Source organism: Chelon labrosus (assembly GCF_963514085.1).
Source record: "Chelon labrosus genome assembly, chromosome: 18".
Classification (NCBI taxonomy): domain Eukaryota; kingdom Metazoa; phylum Chordata; class Actinopteri; order Mugiliformes; family Mugilidae; genus Chelon; species Chelon labrosus.
The window spans coordinates 18534113-18546906 of NC_140351.1; the positions used below are offsets into that span (position 1 = coordinate 18534113).

The window sequence follows — 12794 nt, forward strand, 5'->3', positions numbered from 1 at the left end:
GACCACATCAGGAGAATGGCACCAAATACTGCAGTTTGAAAACTTAAAGAGTAACAACGCGCTGCCGACTCTGTCGCTCCACTTCGAGAAGGTCAACACACCTGTGTATCTTTATTCAGGTATCTTCACGTGTAACAAGAACTACATTTCAAAGACACCAAAAGTCTGAATGAAAACCCCGACGGATATGTCGGGGAAAAGAAATACACTTGGTCGTTTTCACTTTAAGGCTAGCGTAAAATTGAACATGTTTCTAGTCAAAATACAAAGAGTTCCTCTTAACATTTTTATCGGCAAGCAAAAACGCATTCAATTTCATTCAACATGGCATCTGGAGGGTTATAACAACGTCACATCACCAAATTAAACGGTAAAAACCTCGCTGGCATTTTCAGGTGCACAGAGCAGAGTGTTACTACGAAGAAGCCCCCCCCCCCCCCCGCTGCCGTCTGCGCCAAAAACCGCAAGATGCACATTCATCATCACCAAACCATGTCGTTAATGCACAAGGAGACGCGCGTGAAAGGACGTGACACCTGTTTACGATCTGCTTACTCAAAAATGAAGGAAAAAGAAATATATGTACCGGTTTAAAACAAATGATGGCAAAGCAGCTGTAAGAGTTCAGATGTGGATTAAAAGAACTAGCTACTGTAAACAGCCTCCATTTGGGATTTGTTAAGAGTTGGAGGCGACGCTGCCGTTACTCAGCTCACACTTTGGGGGAGATATAAGGTGGACAGGCATTAAGCAGTGCACCAGGACAGCTATGGCTCCGCTGTAAAGTCTACTACTACTACTTTCCAAAAAGTTCAGTTTTTTCTGCTGGGTAAATGTAAGTGAGGATCACACCGTGCAGTGAGCAACAGTACGTCCTTTTAAACGAGGGGATTCCGAGCCGAATCTGAAGTGTCTTCCTTCACGTGGCGATGCAACCCACAATCGTGTCATGAGACAGAAAATAAAGGCCAAGAGTGAAAGGCCAAATGTCATTATTTACATACTAGAGGTTAAATCAAGTACTTACTTTTCATCCACATAAACAAATATGCACTTAAGTCTTTTTTTTTTTTTTTTTTTCCTTTAAGAATTTGAGAAACCATACCCAAACAGACAAACTAACACCAACAGACAGACACATCTGCTCATACAACACGTGTGGTTTCAGCAGCGGCAAAACTTTTACTCGAGTAAATTTTCCACGTAGATCGTCTGATTTCATTCTACGCGAATTTTGAGTTTTAACAAGCATTACGGTACCTTCAGAAATACTAAAAAAAAAAAAATGGGAAAAAATTTATTTTGGGGTAAATGAGCTGAGGCTTTTAATGTTAACAAATCCCACGATCTAAACCTAGACATTAGCTACGTTTACATGGACACTAGCGTTCTACTGATAAATCCGAATAACAGACTAAACGGAATATAAACGCCTCATGTAAACACCACATTTGGAACAGACAAACCAGATCTGAGGGAAGTTTCAATCAGATTGAGAGTGGTGGTGTAATCTGATAATCCGTTCAATATGAAATTATTAGTTAATAACATTTTTTTTTCCTCTGGTGCAATAACCATTTCTGAGCATGTTTGCCACCCGCGAGGTGAACATCAGGTGACGTGGCAAATTTCCAGCACGAGCAGAAACAATTCAGTAAAATAAATCTGGGTCACTCTTGGTTATTTTCCTTCTACAGAATGAATTCAGTATCGACGATAAAATTTCGCTGCATGTCAAGAAAGACCTACATATCCCATACCTCATCTTATTTAGTGTCCACATAAACGGTCTCTCTAGTTAGAATGATTTCAGTAGTGTCCTTGTAAACGCAGCCAATGATCTGATCGTGCCAACATGGACTATCTGTTTAACCAAAGCCTCATATACATATATGTGTGTGTGTGTGTGTATGTGTGTGTGTTAGCCTTCAGTATAGATAAAACCTTCATTATTATCAACAAAGCCGCTGTAGTTTAATTTGAGTCAATCCTACAAACACCATCATGCTGCTTCCGTGAATATCGAACAGGAAACCGAATGTGTATTAATCTGCAGAAAGTACTCTTCACTAAACTGACTGGGTTTTAATGTCAACAAATCACAGTGGCGAGTTGTTTTAGAAAACACAAAGTGCATCGGTTCCACATTTTTAAGGACCAATATTATCTAGGATCTGATGGTGATAACAAAAAAGAACAGAACGAATCTTTTACTTCACAGATTGTTAGCGGGTTTTAAACTTTCGGAAATTTTGGAACGTTTGTTTTGCCACGTCCAACCTCCAAGGTAAAAGGTTTGCCTCTGAAACCACATTTGCGCAATTCAGACAACATAGTGATCCAAATGGTAACTGGGGACGTCCCCAAAACGTGCATTCAGTAGTTCCGATGAATATAAGGCATTGTTACACTTATTCAAGGGCGTTAGTTCAGATTGTGCAAATGCATCACATATTAGAGAAAAAAGAACAGAACGAGAGGGAGAATGGAAAACGGTTTGTTGTAGATACTTGCATCCTTCTACATGTACACTGTAAACTTCTTTTTGTGAGTCATTTTCACACTGTACTGTTCTGATACTTCAGCTGACCACCCGATTCAACGTGGCGGCATCGTATAATCCTACGGGTGACACAATGGTACTGTTTTCTTTGGCAGTAGTGGTTTCTTTACAGCCATGGAAAGAAAAAAAAATGCATTGAACAATTTTTTTTTTTTTTTTCAATTTTCACATTTTTTAGGCAAGTCACGGTCCCAGGTAGAACAACAAGTTTAACTAATGCTGAGCTGAGCAAAGCCCATCAACTTGACGTCATCTGGTATTTCGGATCCCTCGATTCCAGAAGCCTGTGAAAATAAAAGGCACAGATTCAAAATTCAGCAAAAACATGTTTAGGCAGCAAAATAATACAATAATGGGTCATATGGACGTTTCTCATGAACACAGACAGCAGAATATGTCAGTTCAACTTTTGTTATAATAACCTTAATTTAGTGAAAAACACTCACGCACAAATTTTATTTCCGGAAAATAATTTTTGAAGTTTAAACAGACAAAACGTTCAGGTGACAGTTTCAAAAACACGGTTTAATCTTTAGCTGGAAAAGAAACATCAATCTCACCAGTTTGAAAGTGACGTTTTTATTGGCTTGAGGCTCATCAACTATTTTCTGCAAATTTGCAGCAACTGAAAGAAAAAATGAAAAGAAAAATCAGTTCAATGGTGCATTCAAAAAGTGAGAAAAATATGACACGCCGGCTTTCATGGAATATATATATATTTGTTTAGTATATCTCTCTTTAGTCTTAAACCTGCAGAATACCACCGGTTTGTTAAATGGTGCAGGTTCATGAGATATTAGCATCAGCATAGCAGACACGTCCAGGCTGATCAACTGTTGAGCTCCATTTGTGGATTCATTTAACATTCATTTCCCCGAAGAGCGATATGAATGAGTGTCAGGTCTTATCTGCTTTGGGTCTTAACTGCTCAAGATAACAGGATCAGGTATCACTGACTAGTCTGTTCTGATCTGATAGCACAATGTAAAATATTGTCAAACTGCTTGTTGTTTGCTAGATCTGGCAGACGTTACACTTCCAGCAATCATTTCTTTAACACCGCCCTGAAAAAGAAGAGTCCAGCTGCAGCAAAGCACAATTCCCTGTGTAGGCTAAGATAGTAGAGCAGGGGGGTCAAACTCATTGATAGGTTGCCCTTTTACAAAACACCTTATGAACAACCTGAAATTTCTTAAGAAAAATAAGTGCAATTTGGGTGCATTGCTCACCTTCTGTTTAGTTCTGGGCCTCAGTGTTGTGTTATGTCGCAACTCTTTCTAAAAAAGTGTGACCTCTAGTGGACAAGTTGAGAATAGCAGGCAATTTTATTGAAAATTTGCAGTTGACGTCTTCTATGTCATTTTCGCACTTTCATGCAAATTCATCCTGTGGGACAGATTGGCCGGTTTTGGCCAGCGGGCCGTGTGTTTGACACCGCTGTTGTAGAGCAATTAAAAAGAGGAGATTTCCAGTAGAGCTAGCAAAAGATTTGCAGTTTGGCTGTTATACAGTGGAATAGCCTGTAGGTTTGAGGGGTGACAGTAGTGTTGCCAATTTTGACACCTGTAATCTTATAACCCATTTGAAACCACATTTGTTTTTGCTGTTAACTGGTTTCAAAGGCTGTTGACAGTGTTGTCGATTTCATCACTCTGGACGACCAAAGTTATTGGCCATGAAAATGTGTTATGGTACAATTTGCCACTATAAAGCAGTTCAGTAATCATACAAAGGAAGTCCAAACAAGTCAAAGAGTTAGGTAACAGGGGTCACGTAGTCTTATACTGTAAGTAACGTGACGCTGCTGCAGGTGACAAGAGAGGAGAGGAGCGCACACGCCAGTACAACCTTAAAATCGACACCAAAATATCATCATCCAGCGTAACACGAGTTTGAGTTTATTCTTGTTATTTATGTTTTCTTTTGTTCATTTCATCAACAGCTAAACTCAATATTTTTAACATGAAGGTAATATACTGTATATTCTTGTTAAACGTGCCACATTTTCATCTAGGTTCATGCCCGGTGTGCACTGTAATGGCAGAGTAATGATTTTATCACTCACCTATTACTAAGTCCCTCCCGTCCACCAGGCCAGCTGACACCAGCTCCTGGGACACACCATCTGCTGTGTCTGAAAAACCAGAGACACAGACTGTGACAGCTGACGAAAACAAATTATCAGTTAACAAAGAAAATATTAAACAGGGCACAAACAAGGATTAATTATTTCCTAGTGCTTTAAAAAAACTAAACAGTTCAGCATGTTCCTTTTACTTCAACAAAATGCATATATGTTGGGTAAACAGAGACAGAAAAACGTACCTCTGCCTGGCATGAATTCAAAGCGGATGTCATTTAGCTCCTTCTTTGAATTTCTGAGGGACATGTAGGAAAGAGAGAATTCATCAGAATGATATTACGAACAAAGAGAAGGTGAAACCTAGCCATACAAATCACATGCTGATCTTTTGACGTACCTTAACCTTAATACCAAACTAATGGGAGCCTTCACATCGCCTGAGACAGCTGAAATCTGTTGAAACAAATAAAAACAATTCATTTTACTGCTAAAGTTGTAGCTTCAAACAATAATTTCTAATCTAACAAAGTAATGTGAGCAAAATGTGTTTAACAGATGATAAGGGAAGCCTTCAAACAGAAGCATATGATGGAGAGTAAAAGCTACGGAGACTGGCCTGGGTGAGGGCGGCAGCAGCAGCAGGTACACCTGGTGTTGGAGATGCAGCCTGGGCAGTGGATTGAGTGTTGACTGGTGTGGGCTGCAGCGGGACCTGGCCTGCAGCCTGAGGTAGTTCAGCCTGACCTGCAGCCGTTGGCTGAAGGTGGCTAGTTAAAGGCTCAGGAGTCTGGAAAACCTGAGGGAGAGACGGGTTGGTTGGTGGTTCAGTGCAACTATGAAAGAATTTCCCAAAAGGTTGTATCTCATTGACTTTGGTAATGTTTATCGATGTCTCTGTGGCCACCGTCAGGTTTCGTTTGTGGGTTTGTGGTTCAATGTATCAACAGCTAAGTTATTGCTGCATACCTCCAAAACGAATGAGACTTGTGTCATCACATGTGTGCTGATAAATTAAATGGCATGCTAATTATTAATACCAAACCATGATACATTATTCCAATAGATTCTGATGAATCTATATCCACCTGCTGCAATACAAAAAGTATTACAGTGTATTACAGACTTCACATTACTTATTACATTCCATGTATGAATATTTTATAGGCTCTGTTTATCACTACAAATAAAATTATAATTCAATTCTAGACGCTCCTTTTTGGTTGAAAAATGTTTTAAAATGTAAACCAAATCCTCCACAATCTATTAAAACTTCATCCCACTGGACTAACAACATCCCTGCTATTGTAGAAAAATGTTTTTAACTCACCTCTGAATTCTGCGATCCCTCCTTCACTCTGGGCGACTGTTAAAAACAGACAAGAATGATCAGAGGAGGACTTAGGAGAAGGACTGTGAAGCCTTAAGCAAAGTAAAAAACAGCAGAGTGGATGCAAAGAACACGCAGGAAGCGAAAGAAGTAAACAGACTAAAACAGCTCACTCGTTTACTGTCCTCATTTATCTGTCCACTTAGTTTATTAGACTTACTTTAAGGTAAATGCAGTGAAGATATCAATAAAGTGGGAACAGAGGAATCAAATGGACCTCACTGACTGGTGGGCCACTTTAAAGTGTTTACTAAGCTGACTGTAATATGTCAACCAGTAGAGAGTACAGCCATTCCTACATTATAATAATAATTCTCTCCAGATGTAGTCTCTCAGTTTCACTTCAGAGAAAAACTTACTATGTCAGTATACAGTATACTATAAATTGAGTTGAGCTGTAAACGAGTGACAACACATATTCTTCAACTGTAGCTGTGTTTTTAGTTTTTGAAAAGCAGAGGAAAGCGTTATAAGTGAACACAAATCAGGTCAGAGTCGCTCTGCACAAAATAAATAAATAAGAAGTTTAATCCAACTCCAAGGAGCATAGAGGCAAACAGAAGCCCTGCAGGCCACATGAAGACAAACCGACGTGACTGAGAGGATATATACTCGCACTGGCCACTTCATTAGGTATGCCAGTGAAAGCGAATGCATTCAAATAAAATAGTCCTGCATTGAATTAAAATTATGACTGTTATAATGTTCAGTTTAAGAAAGGTGGTGATTCAACTGTGACGTTGTTAAACTGGATTGAATTAAACTCTGAAGTGTTTCTATTATTTAACTAACCCACTGACTAAAATGAGGTTGTCAAAATAACAGAAACAACACGATACAATTCAACAGTACAACAAACCACAGCCTCCAAAATGAAAACACAGTTGAATCAGCGTCTCTCTCAGTTATTTTAAACAAATGCTGAATACCATAGCCTTCATGGAGATAAGAATTAGTGCAGGACTATTTTATTAGAGTGCACTGGATGTCACTAGTGTACCCAGTGAAGTGGCTGCTGAGTGTATATGGCATCTGACCTGATGTGATTTCTAATAAAATCACACGCGCTCAGGAATCACTGTTTGACTCAGAAAGAGATCAGCCTGCAGCACACAGACATTATTCAGCTACTCAGTCGGGCTCCAATGTTTAACCTTTAGTTTCACTCGGTCGTCATTTTGTGTTGGTTTAATAAACACTGAATTAGTATCAGTTCAGGGGAGACTGGAAATGTAACATCCATTAGGACTGTTTAAAGGTCAGTTTGCCAACAAGTAGCCAATTACAAAGCAGCGGGAAAGGAGAAGACATATTGTAAAATTTTAATTCCTTGATGGTCATTAGTGCACGGCTTTAAAATCACTTTACTTGCCTGTTTTTTTTATTAAACATGATTTGGTCAGTATAAATAAAACTTTGAGAAGAGAAACAAGAAATACAGATGGCTTCCAGGAAAGTTAACTCTCAGTCCTTTGAGTCAATAACGCCTCCTCTAATCTAATCACAATCTCTGCGACATGAGAGCGACACCCACCAAGCTAGTAGATTCCCATGCGATTTATCACTCTTTAAAAAAAAGACACCTACAGCACTGACTAATGGATTCTGACAAGGCTGACTTGTGGGTCAAATTCCACTTGCATGTGATCTGAAGTGTGCAGATTTCTCCTCAGAAACAAAGCAGTAAAGCTTTTCTTCCAACAAACCCATTGCATAACTCAACTATTACTTGTATTAGTTTAAAGTTTATCTGAAGAATAACAGCTTTAGGCTTCTTAAGTGGATCAATATTTAACAAAAAGTCAAACTGAGAGTTTGTACAGCCCCCATGCTAACAGGTGATCTGTCCTTCCTAGTCATCACGTGCTCCCCAGCTAACATGTGAGAGTCCTTCCTTGTTAAGGGAATGCCATCTGTATTGTGGTGGCAAGTGAACAACCCTGGATGCAGGCAGCTCGAGTGGGTAGGCGAAGCGCACTTGTCGCCTGGGGGCGCTAACAGGCTTCACCTGCTGCTCCTTGGCCGTCAGACAGAACATACACACATAGGGGAGACTCAGTGGAGAGACAATGGACAAACATGCTACTGCACAGACACGAGAATGACATTTTAAACAGAGTACAGCGATTAAAAGACATGACAAGTGGAGTGTAGCAAAAGTGTTAATGTGAGGCGAGAAAAACCGAGCAGGCTCCTCTCACCCTTAAGGCTGCAACAGCTGCTTTGCCTTCTTCGCTTTCTTCGTCCAGCTCGTCATCACTCCATTCCCATTCGCCGTCCTCCGTTTTATGCAGCCGGCCGCTGGACCCCGGGACTCGACGTACCTGATGCACACACACAGCATTCACCCAACTGAGCTCGTCCTCTTAGCAACAAAGACCGAGCTGCAGATTTCATCCGTCGCCGTCTTACCTTTTTCGACCTCTCCGTTATTGTGGGCGCCCTCTGAAGTAACTTCTCATTTAAATACTCGTGATTCTGTAACAAGAGAAAATAAATAAAGCACCGTCCCTCCACCGTCTTCTACATTTATTTTATTGTGCTACCTGATTAAAACGTACTTATTTTTCAGACGTTTAACCCATACTGAGATTTAAGACTCTTCACCTTCCTGGCATCTAGTCAAATGCAGGATCAAATACACGATCATTCAAATAACTCTGAAGTGTTACACAGTTTGGCTCTGCTACTTATCAATGAGTTGGTTACAGAACAAAGACTTGTGGTTGTTATCTACTCAAAGTGCAAGACTGCTGCTTGTCTTCCTCAGAGTATCTAGTAAGCAGATGTTAAACATGCCTACCCTGATAATTCATTAGCTTTTTATCATTGTCTTTTAACAGTTTTTACTTCCTGCTGACTGACAACAGTTCAAAGTTTACTCATTTACAGTGGCGTGAAATGCTTCTGAAATGATGACAAAGTCTGCCCTCTGCTGTACATACTGAGTATTGCAGCTGCAGGTGCTGACAAACATCAGAAAACCAGCCAGGTTGTATTTGGGCTGTGTGACTTGCTGAGCCAGCACTCTAGTTGTTCCAGTTGCTAGGGTACAAGGTAGCCTAGAGGCTGGTGTGAGGCTGCTTATCCCTGCCTTTGTTAGAAATGGCTCTGCATTGCCAATAATGAGAGGAATGCTGCAATGACCTCAGCCTGGGTCAGACACGTTGACAAGCCGAGAAGGACCCTAAATCACAACATTTGAGTGATTCCTTTCTTTAGTGAAATCACAAATTCAGATCACAACTTTAAGACTAAAACATATCTATATCGAAACATATAAAAGCTCAGATTAATATTAACTAGAGGCCAAAACAAAACACTTCTTTAGACACGGGCCTTTACTCATCAGCTGGTCTAACTGCTGCATGAAACAGGGATGATGCTGACTCACTGTGCAACCAATAGTCTAAGGTCCAGAGGGAGCTAATGCACCTACCTTTGCTTTCTGAAAGAATTTATGCTTCAACAACTCTGAGGAGGTGGGCCTGAAAAGAACGCAGCAGAATGACACTGAATTAGTTCTGTTTAATTGACTGCAGAGCTTTTATACTCCCAATGTTAGAAACACATGGGAATCTTGCACAGCACATGTTTTACAGAACTAGTGAAGCACGGTGGAACAAAATGACTGCTCAGGACAAAGAAAGCAATTTCACGCTGATTTGCTGTACATGCTCAAAACCGACTATCCACAACTGTGCAGCACACGCTCTGACACATAAATGAAGATAAATGACGGATACAATACAGGTTCGGTGTGAGCACCTTTTTTCTGGGTCCTTCTGTAGACACAGTGAGATCATCTTCCTGAAGGATTTGCCATATTTCTTCACCATCTCCTTGTCCGTGATGCCGGTCTCCAGACTTGGCGGGTCATTCTGCAGGGTTAGCATCAAGACCTGAACACACCAGAAACATTTTTACTCAGAGACACTGCTGTATTTATTTTGGTGTCACGTATCTGTTCTAATAAAAATGATAATAATAGTTAGACTGACACTCATGCAGCGTCCCTACCTTCATTGGTGGGTATTTGTGATAAGGTGCGGCTCCAGTGGCAAGCTCAATGGCCGTTATCCCGAAGCTCCAAATATCTGCTTTGAAATCATAACCCCTCACCTGTTGAAAGAAAAATATGTACACATGATGACAGAAGTATAACAGAGATGATAGGTTATACATGCAGAGGCAGTAAGTGTAATGCCTATCACATTAAATTAAACAGAAAAAAGCTGCTTTGTGACTGTGACGGTGACAGGACTGACCTGCTCCATGACCTCAGGTGCCATCCAGCATGGTGTTCCCACAAACGTCTTGCGCACTTTATTTCGAGTCATGTCTCCACCTGTGGCTAGAAAGGCACTGACGCCAAAGTCTGAAGGAAAAGAAAAATGAGACGAACACAAATGTAACCTAAGCAGCGAGCAAGTCAACAATGTTGCTGTCAACCTAAACATCCCTCAGCAGACTCTGTCTGTGCATGAAACCTTTGAGACGCTGAAACAGGGTGAGCTGTCTCATTGTAAATGTGGTTGCAGCAAGGGTGAGGGAAAACATCCACTTATCACACCTAATCTGGGTCACCAGTGACAGCTGATGGAAGATGGTAGCGTTGCCTTGTGGCTAAATACCTGCAATCTGCACTGAACCATCGTCCCCGAGGAGAATGTTTCCAGCCTTAAGATCTCTGTGGAAAACAAGACACTGTGTATTAAACAAATACCTCTCACATGCAGCTGTCAAACAAAACAAGTGATAAGTGACTCAAGCAGATAAAACAGTCAAAACATTTACAGACTGAAGAATTAAATTCAATTAATTATCAGTCTTCTCACGGGGCCCGTTTTTTTTTTTTTTATCACTGCTCTGCTTTTTCTTTTTTTCTTTTTCTCCCTCCCAGCCTTTATTACCGACACTCACAGTCTGTAGTTAATTTGTTCATCCCTGCTCAGCCTCCCCTGGTGGTGATAAGAGGATTCAGCAGGGACAGCTGTCTGACTGCCTGTCTGCCACACAAATCGAACGCTGCCATCTCGCCAGACAGACTGAGTTGTCATAGCAACAGACTTACAGGGGGGGTCAAGCGAAAAGAGAGGACGCACAAAGTAAAGACAGCAGCAGCAGCATCATAGAGGACAACGGTCAGTTCTGTCTGCTGTCCATCGTTCGCGCCTTTCAGGAAATGAATGCACATTTAAACAGAGAATAATGGGACAAAGACTTAGACATAATAGGCAATACAGACTTTAGCTTCCTGTCAGCCATTCAGCAGCCATATATTTAGTTTGCGCAAATGAGCCCCAGACAGCTCTTGAAACAAGGCAGGCATATTCAATAGATTAAAAAAAGAGGCGCAATTGAAACCACCGAGCAGTTCCACGGTGCTACCAGGTGGGGGCACTGGAGTAAAGAGCTTGCAGCTTAAGCTAAGAGATAAAAGCTGTTTGACTATTCCAGCTAGCGAATTGATGTATGAATCAATGTAAGAACAGAATTCAGACTGGAGATGACACAGCTTCCGAGAAACGATGGCTTACTGCACCACTTTACTGAGCATACAATTCAATCATTATGATAAATGTTACACGCAAATGGTGCAGAAACTTTGCTAGATGGAAAGAGCTGTGTGACTCTCAGATAAGAATGTCACTGCACGCTCACAACTTCAAATGCACACTAAAAATGCTACTTGAGAGTCTTTCAGCCTTTGTGAGGTTCCAATCATACAAGAAAAAAAGCGTAGGAGGTGAAGTAGACAGTTTGGTATAAGCCTCCTTCACCTGTAGGCACCAGCTAGAGATGCGGTCTTCACAAGAGAGCTACTCAACACACACAAGACCCAAGAGCTTGCAGGCCACGGTTCAGATCTTTGCTCAATTCCTGATGAATACTTGAGTGTAGAGACCACTTGCAAGAAGAGTGCTTCATTAAAATAGCACACAGTCAACAGATCTGGAGCGACAGAGGCAGGGAGTGGCGGAGCCCCAAAGGGAGGAAGGTAGCATATGTGGCATGTGAGGGAAAATACGGGGATTCCCAATTCTACTGTAGGGCTTTGTGTCTGCTAGGATGAAAAAAAAACATCCAGACAGTCTGGGATCCGACCACTGTATTAGCTGACTGTATCCATACCTTCTCTAAGCATTGCGCCGTCACTAATCATCTCAGAAAGAAAAAGCTGTTTGGGTACCATGTGTGGCAAAACTTTGATGTGCATTTTTTGTCTAGACAAGTTCAGTTCAGTTCAGTTCAGTTCAAGTTCAGCGATGTAACTGTCACACCAGGGAAAGTGCAGATGAATGGAAGGGTTGGATGAAAAACGAACATGACAGCCTTTGCTAGTGGCTTTGAAAAAGCCCCGTTAGATATGTCTGCTGCCGTACAGACGTCTGTGTTCAGAGGCTCTCCAGCTTGTCCCCCAGTCACTTTGCTGTCCTGACATAACAGCTAGTTGATATCAGGTCACAGTATCTCCCAGTTCACTGCGCTCACTACATTTTCTTGAAGAACACGGTCATCCTTTACCTTTGGTGCTGGCACATACAACAGGCTTGATTTACATCTGGTAATTTGAGATGCAGCTTTTTAAGGGTTGGAAAGAAGGCACAGAGTGGACCACTTGAGGCTGAACGGCCAGTCTGGGGGGGTATCCCAAAATACTTCCCCTCATTTACACAACCGCTGTCCCTCTCTCAGAGTCCTCTGGTGCCTGTGATTCAGGGATTAGGCTGGGCTAATGATGTACAGTACTTGTATTG

The 12794-nt window shown here is 41.3% G+C and overlaps 1 protein-coding gene across 3 annotated transcripts in view; it reads right to left on the reverse strand.

Annotated features, from left to right (window-relative positions):
* Positions 1–450: 450 nt before the first annotated feature.
* The window catches only part of oxsr1b (oxidative stress responsive kinase 1b), a 42593-nt gene continuing 30249 nt past the window's right edge, over positions 451–12794 (reverse strand). For 2 of the 3 annotated variants that reach the window (XM_084566471.1, XM_084566472.1), the window contains exons 5-18: positions 10668–10723; positions 10302–10411; positions 10054–10155; positions 9802–9935; positions 9473–9521; positions 8446–8511; positions 8235–8357; positions 5974–6009; positions 5263–5442; positions 5044–5099; positions 4889–4941; positions 4629–4697; positions 3124–3188; positions 451–2847 (exon numbers count right to left, since the gene is read on the reverse strand). In XM_084566471.1, coding sequence (XP_084422597.1) covers positions 2773–2847; positions 3124–3188; positions 4629–4697; positions 4889–4941; positions 5044–5099; positions 5263–5442; positions 5974–6009; positions 8235–8357; positions 8446–8511; positions 9473–9521; positions 9802–9935; positions 10054–10155; positions 10302–10411; positions 10668–10723 — 1174 coding nt within the window. In that variant the 3' untranslated portion in view covers positions 451–2772. Of the gene's footprint in view, positions 2848–3123; positions 3189–4628; positions 4698–4888; positions 4942–5043; positions 5100–5262; positions 5443–5973; positions 6010–7972; positions 8051–8234; positions 8358–8445; positions 8512–9472; positions 9522–9801; positions 9936–10053; positions 10156–10301; positions 10412–10667; positions 10724–12794 lie in introns of all 3 variants that reach the window. The other variant, XM_084566473.1, reaches the window with a different exon arrangement.